The sequence below is a fragment of the Danio rerio genome, chromosome 17 (assembly GCF_049306965.1).
Source record: "Danio rerio strain Tuebingen ecotype United States chromosome 17, GRCz12tu, whole genome shotgun sequence".
NCBI lineage: Eukaryota > Metazoa > Chordata > Actinopteri > Cypriniformes > Danionidae > Danio > Danio rerio.
In genome coordinates, this window is record NC_133192.1 from 39306522 (window position 1) to 39327241 (window position 20720).

At 37.4% G+C, this 20720-nt stretch overlaps 1 protein-coding gene and 1 long non-coding RNA gene across 2 annotated transcripts in view; one reads left to right on the top strand and one right to left on the bottom strand.

Moving 5' to 3' along the window:
- The first annotated feature begins 235 nt into the window (after positions 1-235).
- Positions 236-2920, top strand: LOC137488130 (uncharacterized). The gene is made up of 6 exons (XR_012393060.1): positions 236-295; positions 616-720; positions 1651-1772; positions 1941-2031; positions 2356-2398; positions 2496-2920. It is a non-coding gene; the product is annotated as an uncharacterized lncRNA (long non-coding RNA).
- A 3415-nt stretch (positions 2921-6335) lies between these two features.
- crip2 (cysteine-rich protein 2) overlaps positions 6336-20720 on the bottom strand; it is a 29113-nt gene continuing 14728 nt past the window's right edge. Inside the window, exons 2-8 of the mRNA NM_213497.2 lie at positions 16248-16342; positions 13183-13240; positions 10903-11037; positions 10591-10659; positions 9963-10057; positions 8296-8353; positions 6336-7714 (exon numbers count right to left, since the gene is read on the bottom strand). Coding sequence (NP_998662.2) covers positions 7647-7714; positions 8296-8353; positions 9963-10057; positions 10591-10659; positions 10903-11037; positions 13183-13240; positions 16248-16342 — 578 coding nt within the window. The 3' untranslated portion in view covers positions 6336-7646. The remainder of the gene's footprint in view (positions 7715-8295; positions 8354-9962; positions 10058-10590; positions 10660-10902; positions 11038-13182; positions 13241-16247; positions 16343-20720) is intronic.

The following is a 20720-nucleotide window of genomic DNA, read 5'->3' on the forward strand; positions in this document are numbered from 1 at the left end:
ATCAGTGCTGTTTTAAGAAAGCCAATACTTGTTAGCGGGAAATTTACACAGCAAATTCATCAGAGTTAAATTCTCGGTGTTGAAGCATTTCAGAGTAAAGTGTTGACGTTAAAGAATTAGATTTTGATAAATGAATATAATAAGAGTTAGAATTGATTTTATTCAGTGCGAAATCAAGGAGTTATCTTTTTTACACTTGGTGGTGTTATTTCCAACATCCGGGAATTCATGCAGCCCCAGTCACTGAAGAATTTTCCAGACGCCATTTTCCATCTGAAGTTTAGAACAGCAACTGGTGAGTCAAACTACCTAAATGTTGGTATTTTACTGACTTTCTTTAAGGAAATACAGTTGTAAACATATTGTTAAGTTAATAACTTTAGAATGTAGTGACAATTTTAATCTTCTGCGGTTCATTCATGGTCGTTTGTGTATCTAGCTTAACTGCATTACTATCGACTTCTTTTCAAGAATGTTTTTATATGTGCTCACGCATACATAGTGCATAAAAACATCAAATGTACATGTTCAACACATTTCTGTCACGCTTAATGCCATTTTGTGCGTTGTTACCCATCTGTAAAATAAAATCGACACTTCTCCTTTAATTCTAAGCAAACTAGCGAGGGAATCCCCGGAGCGCTAGCCTACTCTGCCCGGATGCTAACGACAACACAGGACGGTTTCCATAAGCTCTGGAGAGTTTCTAAAACATATCTGGTGAGTAAATGAACATATGCTTACTTGTTAAAGGCTTCCTGATTAAAATATATGATTGTTTGTTATCCGTGTATGTTAATTTGGTTATTTTAAACACCGCAGTCCTTTTAAACTGGTTCATTCGTGGCCGTCCATATCGTTAGTCCATAGACTCGCGTGATAACGTACGCTTGAATTATATTAAGTGTTGACAACCATTAAAGTCGGAATGTTAACATTAATGTCTTTAAATGACCGCGTTTGCACTTTCTCAGACATTTGACGTTACAGAAGTCTCCCGGAAGTTGCGGGACTAACGTTAACGTTATCCCGCAAATGCACAGAGACTCCCAGATGCCTAAGTAGATGCCCGCAAATGAATGATAATCTCCCGGAAATCGCGCGTCTCCCGCCCGGTCATTAAACACTTTGCACACCCCTCTCCCCCGCATCCCTCCCAGCTCTTCAGGTACGTCGCGCGCAAGTCACCCCACCGCTCTTCAGGTACTCATCTCTCCCGCTACCTCCCGCAAATCAACTCTGTATCCCCCGAAAATGACTTTTCCCAACTCGGGATGTCTGACGTTAGTAAGTTAGGCTATTTCTGTAGTTAGGAACATCTTAGTCAAGCTTTTTCTTACGCATGATATTGTGCTTAAAACTAGGCTAAACTTAGCATGTACTGTACACAACATTTCCGTTTTATTAAAGACAATTTAGTGCGTTGTAAACAGCCACCTGTCTGTAAAATTAATCAACTGATTCATATTTGATCAGCCTAATGATGATACAGGTTTGATTTGTAGATTTATTATCAATAATCAACATCTGAATCAAAAGATATCTGAAAAAGTGTGAGGCATACTTTGTGATGTTCATCTCTCTTTTTTTATCTGAAGGTTATGCATATGTGTTAGATACTAATGTTTTGTTGTTTTTTAACACCCACAGTTCTCTATACAATAACACAAGACCCTGTGACGATTGGCTGATTAGAGACGGATGGTGTATTTCCAGAGTTGGTGAAATGACCAAGCACACCTTCTTGGTCATATGTGGTGATAATAATGAAGGTATGTTTGATAAAGTTCTGTATTTGTTTCACAATAAGCTGAGAGGGTATTAGAGCATTAGAGAATAACAAATGACATGAAGGTGATAAGTTTTGTATTGTGGGTGAAATATTACTTAAATAATGTTTTGCTCTTTGCTCTGCACTTCTCTTCTGCTTATCCTAATAGTTAAGATTATATTTGGACCTGAAACATCTGCTAGACTCCAGGAAAGGTGGCGTCAATACTGGTCCTGAAAGGGCCCAACAAGTTGAATCTGGTAAAGAAACACGCACGCACGCTCACACACACACACACACACACACACACACACACACACGCACACGCTTACAGAAAACTGTAAGTTTATGAATATTTTTTACACTGTGGCCAGTATTTTGGGGAAGTCAGCATCACTAAATGATATAAAAGATTTTAAGCTCCTCTAAATTTTGCTCTAAGTGTTGTGTTAAATTCAGGATTCTGGACAGACAGCTGCCTGTTTTTCCAGTTCTAGTCATAGTGATTAACCTTATTGTTTTTGGAGATCCAACAGTGATGTGTGTGTTTTTTCTACTTTTCCATATCCTGTCACCTCAACCAGCTGGGAGAGTCAAGTTGTGGATCATCATGAAAATTTTCAAAAGGTGAGTTTAGATTTCTTGAATGTTTTATTTACTTTAAATGTTCTTTTAAATATTTCATAGAATTTGATTGCAATTTGTTTTCAAACATTTATCTTAGTCATGCTGGAGTCTTGAAGAGTTCTTAGATGAGCATCACCCTATATCCGTGCATCAGGAACCACCAGACGAGCGATCAGCAGCTACTACATCGTCATGGATAAAAAGGTCATCCTGTGGCTGGGAAGCACTTCATTCACAGGACATGCTTGATGAGATTTCCTAGCTCCAGTTTGTTTTCACACAAGTTTCCAGCATTTATACCTTCATTTAAACTGCTGTGTTTGATATGGAGGACCAAGGAAACACCCGAAGTGAAAGATTTGCACGCCAAGTTGTTTAAAATGTAATTTCAGAAGAAAACTATGCGTTCAGAAGAAAACTGATGAAACATCAAGTTTGGACCAAAGGACTGAAACAGCCTTTTTGAGCACTGGTCATACATATTTTGTTGATACTGTCTGTACTAATAAAACATTTAAAGCATATTTGACATTGTTGCATTTTAAAAACTGAATGAATTGTTGAAGTGGTGAATTTTTTCAAATAAAATGTTTTTTCTTTTGTAATTTACAGTCTATTTGAGTTTTTTACCATATTTACACTCAAGAGAGTTGAATAAAATAATATATTACACCAGGCGGTGTTAAATATAGTTACATTTTTTAACTCTGCCCAGAGTTAAAATTAACCCTTACTTCGGTGTCAATGTGCCAACCCTTTTGAAAGTGTTGATTTAACTCTGTTTTGAGTGGACCCCATGAGACACTTTCAAAGTGTTGAAATTAACACCCATAGAGTTGTTTTGGGTCCCCATATTTTGCTGTGTACATTTTTCTTTTAATTCAGTATCGTGACAAGTAATATAGTGAAATAATCAGATCAATAACTTGAGTTTAATAAATGGCATCTAAAACGTGTGTTTGGGAAAGAAAACGTTAGCTAGTGCCATTTCCCTTAACTTAGCTGAAAATGAGCTCTGACGTCCCTTTTTATTTTTAACATTCATTCAGAACGGACCTTCGGGTCACTTGGAAGGCGGTGAAATGATAAATTTGTGTCACTTTCTTTTCGCTGATAAGATTTACAGCCAGCGACACAACATTCCTATGTAACTCTCAATGATACTTCCGGGTGTCTTCCCACTGCAGCCTTGTTTTCGCTTTTAAAAATAGTGGTCTCGTGAAATCAGTCTATAGGATAGGTTAAAGCTCAATAAATCATTATGTCCACACAGCGTTTTCAAGTATTACTATGTGTTTTTTTTTAGCTAAATGAACAGTTTATGTGACCTCAGAATGATGTTTGAAAAAAGAATGCTCTTGTGCACACACAAAACAAAAATAATGACTTTATTCAACAGTTTCGTCTGTATATTGTGCACTGGACTGGCGCAAATCAAACCACTGGCGCATTCTTAGAGGGGTCTGGATGCCGAGCTAGTGTAATCTGAGCTGTATCCAATGCTTTTAAATGTGCTCATCTAACTTACCCTACCTCTCACAGTGACGTCACTAGCTCTGTTGATTGCATCGTGTCTGACATTGCATCACTGTTATATGCAGTTTCAGCTTGCACCAAGGCTGCATACTATTGGGCATTTTAGGTAATATGTCAGTGGCACAACCAGGTGGTGCGACCAGGTGGCTGACGTGTGAATGCGCTCCCTATACTGACACTTTTAGACGACGAGTCAGGAGACCATGATAACATTTAGAAGCTTTACTTGTGCACAGCAGACAGTTCACATACCTTTACATGATGGCTTTTTCTTTCTGCCATTACACTGTTGTACATGCATGTACAGAGCATGACAGAACATATTCTACAACCTCCTTTAACCGTGACAGTTTCTTCTTAACTAAAGATTATTGCTTAGCAAACTAAATTAAAATTTAAGTTTTTTTGAGAAATGTCTTTAAAAGGTAAACTGAGCTTAGAGAGAGGATATAACACTTTTAACGGCTCAGATTTTAAGCATTAATCAAACTTCTATACGTTTAGTATTGTTACTCAGCAACTGAGTGTTTTCTCTTTCTCATCTCAGTCCTTGTATTTGTAGGTTTGCAAAGATGACCAACTCTGGTCACGTAAGGAGTTTTGGAAAGAACTTTTGTTGAATGTGCATTAAACGGTTTCTTCTTGGTTTCTTGTGAGGTGCAATGTTCTCTGATTTCCTCTGGAATGGGATCTTCGTGTTTAGACTCGACAGAGGTGGTCTGAAACTAGGTAAGTGACATCACACTGCTCAAACGGTTGTGGTGGTGGTTCTGTGACTGGAAGAATGTGTTTTCGGTTTCGTCTGTATTCTCTTCCTTCTGATTCCACAAGATATGACCTTGGTTCGTCCAAAAGTTTTTTAAACAAGTCCAATTCGATCATGACCTTTGGAAGTTGCCAATCTCACTACTTCACCTTGCGAGAGTGGTCGAAACGCTTTACTAGATTTAAAGTTGTTATTTTTATTTAATGTGCGCAGTGTTCTTGTAGCTTGATAATATCCTGATTAAACCAATGAAGGCTGTTTTTTTGGTAGCTTTCTGGACTTGGTCTATGAAAGATGAAGGAGCTAAAACTTCACCTAAATTATCTTCATTTGTGTTCTGAAGATGAACAAAGATCACAAATGAGAGTGAGTAATTAATAACAATTTCCATCTTTGGGTGAACTAACCCTTTAACTCTTAACTCATTGAAAGTGAGTGTTACTGGAGTTTATCACAAGACTTTTTGAACATCAGTGGTTAGCACTGTTGCCTCACAGCAAAAAGGTTGCTGGTTTGAGCCTTGGCTGGATCAATTGGCGTTTCTGTATGGAGTTTGCATGTTCTCTCCATGTTCTCGTGGGTTTTCATGCGGGTACTCCAGTTTCCCCCAGTCTAAAAACATGCTTGATAGGTGAACTAAATAAACAAACTTGTCCGTAGTGTATGTGTGTGAATGAGAGTGTATGAGTACTCTCACAGTACTGAGTTGCAGATGGAAGGGCATCCGCTGTGTAAAAGTTGGCAGTTCATTCCGCTGTGGAGACCTCTGGTGAAAAAGGGACTAAGCCGAAAGAAAATGAACGAATGAATAAATGGCATTGAAGTTACCATATATGGTTATAGGGTTAATGCAAACAACTCAATACATTTATGCCAAAGTTGGCTCACGATAACCTTTAATTTGGCCCTCCATCCCATCTGAGAAGAGAAGGAGAAAGATGGGGAATTTGTTTGTTTTGATCCTTTAACAGAGATTGTCGTTTCTAATTTTACATAACTTTTGTTTTTTTAACTGTTGACCTACAAAAAAAGCAAACATAAATTAAATGTCTTAGTTAAATGTTGTGAATGAATTAGATTAAAAAAATAAATTAAATACAGTTACTTGATGGATAGCGGACATTGCAGAAGAAACCAGCAATTGAATCAAGGCAAAGTGTATTTTTTAGCGTTATAAATTAGATTTCTCATGTTTTTATTGTAAGATGTTCATTTAAAAACATACAAAATGTATAATTCTTACACAATTAAACTATTTTAAATGTAATAAATTATAGTATTAATTAAATTATATAATAAATAATAATAATAAATTAGGTAATTACAATGACAACTTAACAGTTTAGTATATTTAACTCCAGCCCACCACCCTCAATCAAGTTTATAAGATAAAGTTTGGGCACCGCTCATCAAGATGATCTGCTGAAATTCCAAGCACCTTGTTGAATCTATGCCATTGAGATTTAAAGCAGTTTGGAAGGTAAAAACAAGTATGAGAGAGTACTAAACTGTACCTAATAAAGTGGCAGGGGATTCTATATCAATTTACCTCCACACCCATATTGTCCCAGTCTTGTAAGAGCATGTATGTTTACAGCAGTCACATTCAGCTGGACTTTAAAGAAGACTAAGGACTAAGTGTTATGTAAACTTTATTATGGGATTAAACATACAGAAGCAGCAGGACTTGACATGCAGGCTCTGCATAAGAAAGTTCTCAAAAGAACAAAGGCCTGATACAGCAAAAAAACTAAATACACATTCAGTGAGAATGAAGTCGAACAAACTACTCGCTAATCAACTAAAGAGAAACATAATACTTCAGTTTCAACACTTTGAGAAACTGGGGTTCGTCTAAAATACTGAAAACACAAACGATACAAAAGCTTAGTCAAATCTTTTCCTTTATCCGTTTCCAAGTGTCATGTAACAGAACTAGATTGGCATCAAAAACATTAGCTGCAGATACTTGCTCACCCAGCACCAGTCACAAACACCCTTGTTCCCATGTGCACTATACAATGTAGCACTGTAGCAACCTCATAAATCAGGGGGTGTCCAAGCCTGCTCCTGAAGGGCTCCTGTGGGTTTTCAGCTCCATCCTTTCCCGACACACCAGCCTGGAAGTATGTAGTAATCTGGAAGACTTGATTAGCCGGTTCATGTGCGTTCAATAAAAAGCTGGAGCTAAACTCAGCAAGACAGCGGCCCACCGGGAGCAAGTTCTGTCCTCCCGTTAAAATAAATAACAGCTTAGCCGTTTGGCTTTACAGTCTGCATACAGTATGTCCTGCAGACCTCCTTTTAATGTTTAACTTAGGAATGCTTCCATACGGCCAAAAGAGCAAATCTGGGTTTGACAATATTTCTCAGATTTATGGTGATGTGCTCCCGAACGCACCTGCACGGAGAGCCTCTGAGGTGAAATTCATCTCTCTGTCGGCAGGCGATTCAAACGGACGCATAAAACAAAGCTCCCTCAGTGAACTTCTGTTGTTTTATCGGCTACTAGAACACACATTTCACGCACATCCTACTGTACATGCAGTATTGTGGAAGATTTTCCTTTGGGTATGCAACAATTTAATGATTGTACACACACACAAAGAGACTAAATAGGGTTAAATAAATTACTTTTAAATTCAATCGAATGATATGGTCGGAATTAACCATGCAGGATTTGGGGTGGAGGACTTGAAAGTGGAGAAATAAGAGGGATTGTCAATGGTGCAGCTGGAGCTGGAGGCATTTGTTGTAGTACGTGGCGGCATTTTTGTGAAAGATCCAAGCTGGCACAGGGTACCTGTGATAAGGCAAGAAGTGGGGCATATGTGAAAGTGCGTGAGGTCCTTGTAGTGGCTGTTATTATAATAAATTCAGGCTTCCCAAGGACTTCAAAAAAAAAAAAAAAAGAAGGAAGGAAGTAAGAAAGGAGGTAAAGAAAAGTCAAGGCTGAGCCTCAGCGTTGGGCTCCTTGTCGTAGATGTAGCTGCCAACACCACCAGTGTTTACACCTAGAGGTTTAAAAGAGTACATTGGTTAACAACTAGTATAACCCTTAGAGAAAGCATTCTTTATGATAAAAAAACTTAATGATACATAAGAACTATAGACCATTATGCGGGATGTAAACAATAAAAATGGTGCTAACCTATTTCCTGTATTACATTTTTAATTTCCAAAGCTTTCAAGAATCCAACAATGCCCACATATTGATAAATAATGTTATGATAGCTGTTTTAATATTAAGATATGATTAAATTACAGTTATGAAATAGTTTCACAACAAGAAATGTTCATGGGCCAGTGAAATCTCCACATTGAAATGGTCTATAGCTGGGTTGTCCAAACTCGGTCCTGGAGGGCCAGTGTCCTGTATAGTTTAGCTCCAACTTTCTTCAACACACCTTCCTGGAAGTTTCTAGTATACCTACAAAGAGCTTGATTACCTGATTCAGGTAATATGCTGGACACCGGCCTTCTAGGACTGAGTTTGGTCAACCCTGGTCTATAGTATCACTAATAATAACAATGTTAGATTTTTGTCTGAAAATGAAGCAATAGCTCCTCCTAGAGTGGAAACTCCGACATGTACCTTTTGGGCCGAAGAGGACAGCATAGCATGGTTTATGGCAGTAGGGCTGACCATCATGCTACAACACAAGACAAAAATAAATAAATACATGTCTGGAATACGTTCATGCATTAAGCTGTGTTTATTTTTTGAATATTGTAAAAATGTTCAGCTTCTTGCAGAGACAAACTGATTTGCTGCATAAGATCTTAATGTATTAAGAGTATTCATTTTTGTTTTGCCTCTATATGTACGTAGTTGTGCCAGTAGCTGTTGACTTCAACTAAACCTCTGGCTTCAACAAAAAAAAGAAAGAAAAAAAAATTTCATCGCTAATATTGTACTTAGGCCTGTCACAATATAATTTTTTAATATACGAAATATTGCACCAAAATATATTGCAATAAACAATATTATTGTCATTTTAAGACTATTTTCTGCCACTCATCATTAAAAAATGCCAGAACGACAGTATAATAGCATCACAATGCAAGCACACTATTCCAAAGAACACATCATATTTTATTCTTAAGAATATTTCATTTAATTATAGTCATTTAAATTTTAACAATTTAATTATTAGTCATTGCAATCAGAACTTAAAAACACTTAGCCAGAACAAAGAAATAATAAATGTTAACAAAAAAAGTAAGGTAAGGAGCAAGGTAAACAGAGGCTCTGATATCTGCTACCAGATCTATTTTTAGTTGTCAGACACCTACATGAAAATATACTATAGCAATTTATAGTGAATACTATAGTGTTTTAACTATACTGACACCTCCGATAGAGATAGAGAGGTTGCACAATTAGCATGTTGGTAGAATTGTTTTTCATGTATGGGCAATATACAGTTAAAGTCAGGTTTTTTTGCCCCCTTTTGATTTTTTTTTTCTTTTCTTAAATATTTCTCAAATGATGGTCAACAGAGCAAGGGAATGTCTGATAATATTTTTTTCTTCTGGAGAAAGTCTTATTTGTTTTATTTCAGCTAGAATAAAAGCAGTTTTTATTTTTTTAAAAAACCATTTTAGGGTCAATATTATTAGCCCCTTTAAGATATATTTTTCTGATAGTTTACAGAACAAACCATAGAATAACTTGCCTTATTCCCCTAATCTGCCTAGTTAACCTGATTAACCTTGTTAAGCCTTTAAATGTCACTTTAAACTGTATAGAAGTGTCTTGAAAACTATCAGGTAAAATATTATTTACTGTCATCATGGCAAAGATAAAATAAATCAGTTATTAGAAATGAGTTATTAAAACTATTATGTTTAGAAATGTGCTGAAAAAAATCTTCTCTCCGTTAAACAGAAATTGGGAAAAAAATAAACAGGGGGGCTAATAATTCTGACTTCAACTGTATATTAAATCACCAAAAATGATTGAGGTCATGTCCATGTGTTGTGCGATAAGTCGATACATTGATTATAGTGGCAGGCCTAGTTGTACTGAAGCAGAAGGAAAAAAAAAAGTTACCTTCATCTTGAATTGCCTGAAGGTAAATGAATAAATCTTTTATTTTTGGGTCTTTAATAATTTTAATGACCCACTGATGCCCTGCAGCTTATTTAAGACTTTTAATGGAAAAAATGACTCTTGATTAACTCTAAAAAAAATTTATGACACAATCATCGCCGAAATCTATTCGCTTCCGCTATAAGCAACCTAAAGATTTCTCTCACCTCTGCGTGGCTTCCTGCTGCCAGGGTCTTACTGCACCTCTCGCAGCGGAGACACGGCCGATGCCAGTCCTTCCCCAGAGACGTCACCTTCTCAGCTGCCATGGGTAAGCATGAGTATGTGTCATTACACTAGCTCGGCCACATATATGCTTCTGCATTTCCTACACTGTAAAACCCAACAGTCAACTCTATTAAATGAAATGAGGGTAGTTAACTCAAAATTGACTGTTAATTCTACTTATTTAGAAAGAGTTTTAAACTCAGCGTTGAACGTAATTAGTTAATTAAATAACTCATTACCTCAACTTAAATGAAGTTGACAGTACTCATATAGATTCGTTTTTTCAACTCAAATGGTTTGTAGCAATTTGTTTCTTCAAACAATTTGAGTTCCCTTAACTTCTTATATTTTACAGTACTCAGTTGGTTTGAGTTCTCTTTGTTTATTGGGTTTTACTGTGCACAAATTGCTTTGTTTACTCTAATGGATCAAGTTTACAGTACTCATTATGATTAGTTTTTGAACTTAAATGGTTTGTTACAATCAGTTTCCTCAAACGGTTTGAGTTACCTTAACTTTTTGGGTTTTACAGTGTATCTTAAATCCCTAAAATGGAGAAATTCATACCGAAATAGACCTTCTTGCTGCATCTGGGGCACAGGTTGGCTTCCCCAGAGAAGGTGGTGATGCTTCCAGCTGTAATGAGAGGTGCATGCAAATAAACATCAGGCATTCGGTCACAAGTCACATTATAAAACATAACACAATTGATTTGTAGCTTAAGGAATATGCTTACAACCTACAGTCGCTATATGTTGTGATTCGGCTGTTTTTTTTTTTTTTAGTTGCTAGTTTTTTAAATTGATGGCATTACTCATTTAGCCTATTTAAAGTTAAGAAGTTAGCAGCTTCTGATCGGATCCCTGCTGGTGTTTGTACCTTTCGAAGGTGGCCTTGAAGACACTGGGACCCATTTCTCCTGAGCTTTGGGCGCAGAGTCTCCGTTGTTTGGTGGTGGGGAAGTGTTTGTGGGAGCTTCGTACACATAAGAACCTGCTCCACCGATGTTCACACCTACATATTCACCAGATATTCGTGAAAATGTGCCGACATCGTGCAGATGTATGTTTTAATGCCAAAGCATTGGCTATATTCTTGGCTATAGTCATAACCGTTTCTTAATCATCATGCATAGTAAAGGAAAAACAACACTGACAAAATGATCTTTCAGTTTGATACTACTTGAGAAGACACCTTTTAAAATATTTCCTGAATATTTTAAATCATGTAAAAATATATACTCTAATAAAATATGTTTATTGTCAAAATATTATTACACAAGTTACAAATAGGTTTCTCTAACCAACTGTACATCTTGTAAGTGCCAACATGATGCAAAATTCATAATAAGAAACATTCAATAGTAAATTTTAAAAAAATGTGTCAAAAAGAATGGACAAACGCAACATTGATTAATTTTTTTCAGTAAAATTTTAATTACAGTAAACCCAATGGCTGGGTTTATCCATATTTGACCCAACGATCAGTTATGATAACCAAGCATTTTTAGAGTGTAAATTAAGATTAGGCACATAAAACGTACAATGCTTTAAAGCAATATCAATACATTATGAACAATTTTTATATTTACATTTGTTAATAAATTTACATTAATCATTATTAGTGTGTTTGCAAATAATTGCCCCTAATGCCCAGCAGAGGGCACTCTTCAATTTCATAACACAATAGTTTATGTGAACTAATTTCTCCACGTTTGTCATGCACAATTTCCTATGTCAACACAGCATATAGACATGACGAAAACATAAAATCAGACAGCTCCATCCATGACACTGTTGATGCTACATTCAACTTAATTTGGCGTCACCCAGGGTGTTCTTTGGATCTTAAAATGTCTTTCATTTCAAAAACTAAATTTTAGGCCTTAAAAAGTCTTAAATTCACAGAAATATTGTGTTGTAGGTCTTTAATAATTTTAAACAGGTTTTAATTTTAACTATGTTGAAGTTAAGATACCCAATTAACCCAACTCATCCAATCACCAACTTTATTAATTACATTTATTAGCCCCACATGTTTATTTTTTTCCCCAATTTCTGTTTAACGGAGATTTTTTCAATACATTTCTAAATATAATAGTTTCAATAACTCCTTTCTAATAACTGATTTATCTTATCTTTGCCATGATGACAGTAAATAATATTTACTAGATATTTTTTAAGACACTTTACAGCTCAAAGTGAAATTTTTAAGGCTTAACTAGGTTAACTAGGTTAACTAGGCAGGTTAGATTAATTAGGCAAGTCATTATATAATGATGGTTTGTTCTGTAGACTATCGAAAGAAAAATAACCAAAAGGGGCTGATAATTCTCACCTTAAAATGACGTTATATTCTTTTATAAATAAAAAAAAAATGTAAATCTGCTTTTATTCTAGCCAAAATAAAAAAAAGACTTTCTCCAAAAAAACAAATATTATCAGACATACTATGAAAATTTGCTCTGTTAAACATCATTTAGGAAATATTTAAAAGAGAATACAATTTTTTAAGAATAATTCTGACTTCAACTGTATCTAAATAATTTGTGTTTTTATATACATTTTTTATTAAAAGAGACATTTATTTCAAAACAGCTGTTGAACATTTTACAGCAAATCTTCCTAATTAAATTCCCTAATCAGGAAAAGAAAACTGAAAACAATTACACAATTCCCTTATGATAATAACAGCAATAAATAACTTTACATAACCTTCCATTTACACAAAAACTATTAACAGAAGAAAGTGTGAGTGGAAATATAATATTTTTCAATAGGCATGAAACTTTAGGTTATAACAGAAACACATTGTTGATTAGGAGTTATACCCAATTCATTTGGACCAAAAGCAAACTAATATATATTTTGGATTATTCTTGTAGTTTTCTTCATCATAAATATACTTTTAATAATGCTAAACTTGACATTAAAAAACAAATATTATGTTGAAAAAAAGTCTATACAACTAGAGTTTCCTCGTTTTTACATATAACATAATAAATAAGTACAATTATTTTTTTCTAATTCCATTTACAAAGCAATTACAAAAAATCCTTAGTGTTTAGCCCTGTATAAGTCTAAAATCTTATTCATAATAGTCTTAAAAAGGCTTAAATTTGACTTGAAACCTGCAGAAACTCTGGTCATCTCATCTCACCTTTTGGCCCAAAGAGGGCAGCATAGCATGGCTTGTGGCAGTACGGTTTCCCATCATGCTGTTAGGATGTAAAACAAAAGAAAAAACTCAGTCATTCCAGGCTCATATTCACCCAATAATTGAAAGAGTGTTTGTTGGCTTAAATTTTGAATTTAACCTGCTGTCACCCTAAATGTCTGAAGGCCACAGACTGTGCATATCTTGGCACTCACTCCCTGATATCTCTCAGAAGAGTCTATGTTGATGGAAAAGGACACCCAATACGTCCTGTGTGTGTCCTTGTGTGTGCACATAGAAGGATGTGAAAAACAGAACATACTTCAATGGCAGCTGCTCCCAGAGCCCTTTGGTCAGGGCTAATGGCGGGAAAGGGTTGCCATGGGAACCGTCAGACGGCAACTGTGTGACCGTTACAGCTGCGCAGGGCAGGATAAGGGAGCGGAAGGGCCAGAGAACAGTGGCCTTATGCCAGCAAAGAAATATGCGAGGGGGGAAAAAAGTGTGTAATGAGCCCCACATTCCAACAAAGCAGACACCTTCCTACCTCAATTCCCATGACTGGAAAACTTGATGATGTTGTAACATGTCAATACTTCTAAAAAAGGCAAAGTTCAGACAGGATCTTAAAGTGGTTGCCCAGCCAGACCACGAAGAAGGGAATTTTAGGACATCCCAAGTTTAGACATATTCATACAGGCCGGTCAGCTTTACAAGTTTTTCCCAAAGTTTAAATGCCATGAACATCACAAACGCATTAAATCCAACGACTAGTTCTTCTGTGGATCCTCTGCTTTAGCCAGGCGTTTAGACTGATGGAAGAAAGTTCAAACTGCTTTACAGCTTTCACTATACGAAGAGCCCAAAAGAGCCAACCTGACCTGACCAACATGTGAAGATCAATGTCCCTAGAATGTCAGACTGACATGCAATCAATAAACGATTTATTCAAGATCAGCCATCAATGGTCTACCTGTGAACTTCATATCATTTAGAAAACACAGAGTTTAACTGATTATAATAAGCATCACAGTTGTAGACATAACCGTTTTCTTCCATAATGGGGGTTGGAGTCACAGCAGCTTAGCCCCCAAGAGGACTGTTTAAGAACACAAATGCACATATCCCAAAATTCCTGTGGATTCAGCCAGTTATATGGGGAAGACACTCTGAAAGTGTTATCTCTGTTGTGTGTTTTATGCATCAGATTTTCGATTTCTTGGTAGTGGCAGACTGAAAAAGCCCCTCTAGAACCTTATGGACCAACCTGAACTAATCACTGGAGGTCAACAGGATCAAACTGCACTAGACACAGCCATATCACCCTGCAGCCCAAGACCGGTCACTCACTGAAGCTAAACAGGGCTGAGCCTGGTCAGTACGTTGGAAGTGGTGTAGGTGAGGCCATTAGAAGGCGCTAAACCTGTGGTCTGTGTGAGTCCTAATGCCCCAGTACAGTGAAGGGGACACTATACTGTTAGCTCTGTCTTTATGATGAGATGTTAAACTGAGGTCCTGACTCTCTGTGGTCATTAAAAATCCCATGGCACTTCTCATAAAGAGCACCCCCCACCCCCATTATCGTGAAGCACTTTGGGTGTATGGCCATAAACAATAAATGCGCTATATGAATACACATTACATTAGAAAGCAGATCACATGAGTTCTCTTCCAATATTAATAAGTCAGGGACAGACAGTATCTGCAGCAATTTGTTTTGCTATTTCTGCACAGAACTTTGTAAAAACTAAATCTGTGGCTTTATGCAGAATGATTTTGAGGATATTGTACTATTGTAATTACATTTAACCCGTGAAATTAGCTTTTTGAGGTTTACAGTACAAATACAATTAGAACCACTTGTTTGGTAAACAAAGCAAGTCACTCATTTAATAGTGAGATCAGTGAGGTTTAGGTCACGTCAGCTGACCAACATCTGATTACTTATTTCTCCATAAATAATTCTCAGTTATGCACCCAATGACCCCTGAAAGCTCTTGCAGTTTTGGGAAAACTCTTGCCATTTTAGTGTGTAATTGTGAATAGTCAGTGGGTGTGATAACTAAGCCAGACACAGCCCAAAGTTCTTTAGCTCCCATTACAGTTCTCACTGTCAACGAGCAGTTCAGCGGCCCACACTTTTCCCAGAATCTTTCACATCATGGTGCATGAATCTTTCTGCCTCTACCAAATACCCTTATTCCCATAAACTCCTTTACCCTGCTAGAATCTATAGTGGACACCAAAGAATGTTCATCTAATCTAAACAGAGTTCTTGTTCAGTCAATGGTCTCGAAGAGAAATGTACACGCCTGATTTACCCATCTTCACAAACTCACCCTCATTCCAGTGCCATGCAACACTTAACAGAAATCTCACCATAGCAACCTGACCTACATCCAGATTTAGGTTGATGTGAGTGTTGACGATGTTAATATGCTTACACAGAGATTAGAGAGTGAGAATTCCTTCTATTTGTGACTCTCTTCCTGGAGTAAATGCCAGACTCAGGTATTTCCTAGTGTTCCCCTTATGGAATACGCGCTCGAGTGTGCGTGATGATTAATGACAACAATTCCTCTGGCCCTAAAACCACATTGCCCTGTCCTTTGCCCTCTGCTGCCATACCAATCTAGCACAGTCGTCACAGTGTGATGTAATAGGATTCTGGAAAGGTCGTGGAGAATTTCATTTGGCTCGTGGTCATGCACACAGGAACACTTGGGACATAAAAAGCAGGCCAGCAAGCTATAAACAAAACACTGAAGATGAGCATCATGAGACCTGATAACACACAGCTAGCCAATATAATGAAAAACAAGATATGCTTGTTAAGTTTTGCCATAAGTTTTGTGATTGTTCACAATGCCTTTGTATTTTCACGGTTGTATTTACCACTTAAAATGTATGCCAATGCCACCCAACACGCATTTCTACTGGCGCTGGACTCCTCACATCAATCCTCTGATGCAAACTCAGATTGTCATAAAGTCAATACTCAGCTGTTGGAGTTTGAGTTTCTCCTACTAGACTGGAGAGAGGTAGTGTGTGATCTCTGTTTTACTCACCTCGGCATGGCCACCTGCCGTCAGGGTCTTACTGCAGCGCTCGCACTTCAGACAGAACTTGTGCCAATCCTTCCCCAGTGATGACACTTTCTCAGCTGGGGGATGAGAAAAAAAAGACAAATATAGATTTTTATACTTGCACTTCATAAAAAAAGAAAAGCGTTTGAACATGGAAAACCCATTGCCTCATGCTAGGTAATTGTTAGGTCAGAGATATCCAAGATTGCTCCTGGAGAGCCACTGACATGCATGGAGGGTTAGCTTCAACCTAAAGTAAATAAACCTGAACTAAGTTTTTAAGGTCTTCTGACAAACTAAAAACCTGTAGGCAAGTGTGTTGAGCTAAAATCTGCAGAATGTTGACCTACCAGGAGCAGAACCGGACACCCCCTTGTTAGGTTTTTATGGTTGGCACAGCAATGCTAGGTGTAAACCAAAGTAACTAGGCATTGTTTTGGCATGTTCTAATTTACAGTATCTCTAAAAGCACAAATGGTTAAAATGTAGGACTAGGTGTTTTTTTTAATTCTCAATAATTGCCTTTGTCAACACCACTTACATTCTGACTCCTTTGCTATCTCACATGCTGTAGGTGTTACATATGATTTCTTTATTGTTTACTGTTATTTAGAAAGGTCACATAATACCATTTCAAAAGTTCACACTTAGCTGATGATCGATTATAAAGCGTGTTTGGCATGCTGTCCCGAGAGAGAGCCCGGAGTTTATTAGATCCACGAGCCCGGGGCTCTCTCCCGTTAGTAAGGCATGAGGGGAGTTTGAGCTCAGGTAGGTCTCGAGAACTCCCCTGCTTTTTATATGGCTAATGGCAATTAGGAATTGCTGACTAAGAGCTCATCAATGGTGCTAATTTGCTTTGGTCATTTCACCTATGTCGCATGTCTTTGAACTGTGGGAGAAAACTGGAGAACCTGAGGGAAACCCATGCGAGTATAGGGAGAACCTGTAAACTCTAAACAGAAATGTCTACTGGCCAAGTAAGGATTTGAATCAATGACATTCTTGCTGTGAGGCAACAGTGCTAATCACTTGGCCACCATGCCACCCAAGGAAAAGGAGAGAGGAACAGGGGTGGACAGGGAATTATTTAAGACAAAGATAACTAAGGTAACAAACTCTGACTATTTATAGTCGGTTAGGAATCATCCAATTGGTGAGTCCTGCCTTGCTAATGCAGGACCAGCTGTGGTCAATCACAAGCACCTGATCCTCTGAAAATTAGTTTATAAATAAACTTCACTTGTCCTGACTACATAAACTTTTAATTTCTAAAATATATTATAATTTAATAAAAAATAAGTACCTAATCAACAAATTATAGGACTCCATTCATCAATATACTCTTAATTTGTTCCTCAGAAACATACTATACTGAAATCATGACATGTTCTTAAACAGCAGAATGGTTTGCAAAGGTTCCAGGTTGAAAGTGTCCTTAATTGAAACTGCCAGTTTTTCCAAATTAGCATAGAGGAGAGTTGTGATGTTAAATAGATCAATGTGCAAATCATATTTCGTTAACAGAAACTATATATTTTATTGAACATGCAAATGAATAATGACTTAATCTGCAATAATTGATCATTCTGGGTAAAACATCATCACACACATGTGTACAACTGGTCTGGAGTGTTCGCAGATGTCACAATCTTTGTGAAAAGTACACAAATGGGGTTAAAGAACAAATTTGTTCTTTAGAACGGTGAGTGAATGAGGCACAAAGTGAATTCAAGATGCATTCTCTAAGTCCAACAATAGTGAAGCTGCCAGTATTGGACCTTCCCATAATACACATGCCAAAAACTTTAAATATGGGAGATTTTGATTGCAGTTTGACACCCCAAGTTTCCCTTTCACTCAAATCTTGATGCCTGCACCTCCTGATTAATTATGAATGCACCATGGAAACTTCCTATCTGAGAATCCAAGATCCTGAGAGGGTAACCAAAGTATGCATTGCATTTCCTCAAGAGGTTAAAAACAAAGAGACTCCTCTCTGTCATAAGACGATGAAGGCAACAGTGTGCTAGTTACTGCATAACTTTATTGATTTGCAGTTTACAAATGCAGTCTTGCTTAATGTTCTGAGGAAGTGATATAGTTTGTGCATTTTCCTTTTGACAATCAATGTGAGACTGTATTACCCCCCCCAAAAATGAAGAAGACCTGCCAATGGTGAGGGGTCACAGTGGTTCATAGCAGGGATGTGTTGACATACAACACAAGGAAATGCAGTGGCAGAGACTAATTACAGCCGCAAAGCTACGTCCAGTACAGAGACCCACTTCTTTATTTCCCCTTCGGTCCTGTTTCTTCAGGAGGTCTCAAGAGACATCCCCAGTCCTAATATTACTCTTTCCATTTATATACCTCACACTCAAAACAATGCATAACACAGGCCTGCTGGGACAACTCTCTTACTCTGGAGGAAGCACCTTTGCTTATCAAAACGGCACAATCAGCTAGAGAACAATCCATTTCCTTCTGCTCTCCCCTACTTCCTTGCTTTCCAGCTTGAAGAAGTATTGTTTTCGTTTTGTCAGTTTTGGAGCCCTTTTAGTTTGTCTCCCAGGGTATCTAGAGGTCAGTACAGCAGAAATCAGTTTCACAACCAGATGAGGAGAATTTATATTGCTTAATTAAGGAAAGACTGTTATGCCACTGAGACACAACTATAATCAAACACGGAGGCGAAGGAACGATTTTAGGTGTGTGGGCATAAATGTTTAAAAAGTATGACAATCTTTAGGGATGAATGTTTAAACAGTTGGGCATAACTACATTTTTAAATGTTAGGAAAGGTGTTCTCTGCTTTCTCAAACAAAAACACAATGCAGGGGTACTGTTGATGCTTGTCAAGGGCGAAGCTATGGTTGTATGGAAGCTATGTTGGTGTAGATTTTAAAGCATAGTTACATGGTTATGGGCTTTAAATGGTTGCTTACTGACACAAATAGTAAAGAGTCTACCCTCTTCAGCTCTTGTCATTACCAGTGTCAAGATGTTCTGCTCGTTGGATCCAAACAAAGAATTCAGTGAGAGCTAGAAAAGATTAACCAAAATGGAATTTTTGTCATGGCAGTATAGATGGTATAACTAAAGTGAGAATCCCATGGAAATGCAATCCAAGCTGAGCAAAACCATGCCAAACCCTATCATCCCACATAATATATAATGGCTTTTAAATCTTTTTATATTTTATTCTTTCATTCATTTTCTTTTCAATTTACTCCCTTTATAAACAAGGGGTAACCACAGCGGAATGAGCCGCCAATTCACCCAGCATACATTTATGCAGGGGATTCTCTTCCAGCTGTGACCCATTATTAGGGAAACACCCATATACTCTCAGGCTGTGTTTACACTGTGTTTTCATTTTAAAACGCACAAGTTTTGCTACAGTTATGCCATCCATCCACACTATGCCGGAGTTTTCAAGCGGCAAAAATGGAGCATTTTGGAAATGCTGGAGAGGCCGTTTTCATTCTAAAATGCTGCTGCTCCGTCTCAGTGTGGATGGGGGAAAACGGAGACATCTAAAAATGGAGGCAGGGCTGCAGACATTCACCTCTCTGATTGGGCCTTTACCTCATTATATTAGGTAGCCTACACACAGTTCTGTCCTGCATCCTCTCCTTGTAACTTCAGACTACATAAATTTGATATGAAAAAACAGACTTCCAAACATGTTCGTAAATCTCCAAAGGGGACCGTGTACTTTATAAGCTCATTCTAATCACCCAGGCTATGTTGTTTAACTTTCTCAACAATAAAATGAAAACATGATTTAAAGAACTGCTATTTTCATTTTGATATTAACAACCTAACAGAGTGCTGCATTTATTAGCGTCATCTTCACTGTATTGGATATTTTATAACAAAACTAAAACATTAATGCCTCCTTTCATTTTCATTGAAAATACAAAACAGACCCTCTCCTTAGCTGATTATTCATTCATTCATTTTCTTGTTGGCGTAGTCCCTTTATTAATCTGGGGTCGCCACAGCGGAATGAACCGGCAACTTATCCAGCACATTTTTACACAGCGGATGCCCTTCCAGCCGCAACCCATCTCTGGGAAACATACACCACGGATAATTCAGCCGACCCTGTACCACGTACCACGTCTGTACCACGTCTTTGGACTGTGGGGGAAACTGGAGCACCTTTGAGGACACCCACGCGAACGCAGGGAGAATATGCAAACTCCACACAGAAACGCCAACTGAGTCAAGCCGAGCTGTGCCGCCCTTTTGCTGAATATCAGTTTTAATAATCATTAATGGCCATTATAAAAATATAAATGTACAATAAGTTTATACATTATAGGAAATAAAGGCAAGTGATCAGTTAGCATGCAAAATGTACATGGTTACATTAATTATTAACTTATCTTTGCAATCAGTGAGACAAATTACAAATTTGCCCATGTTATGATCAGCCAGGTGATA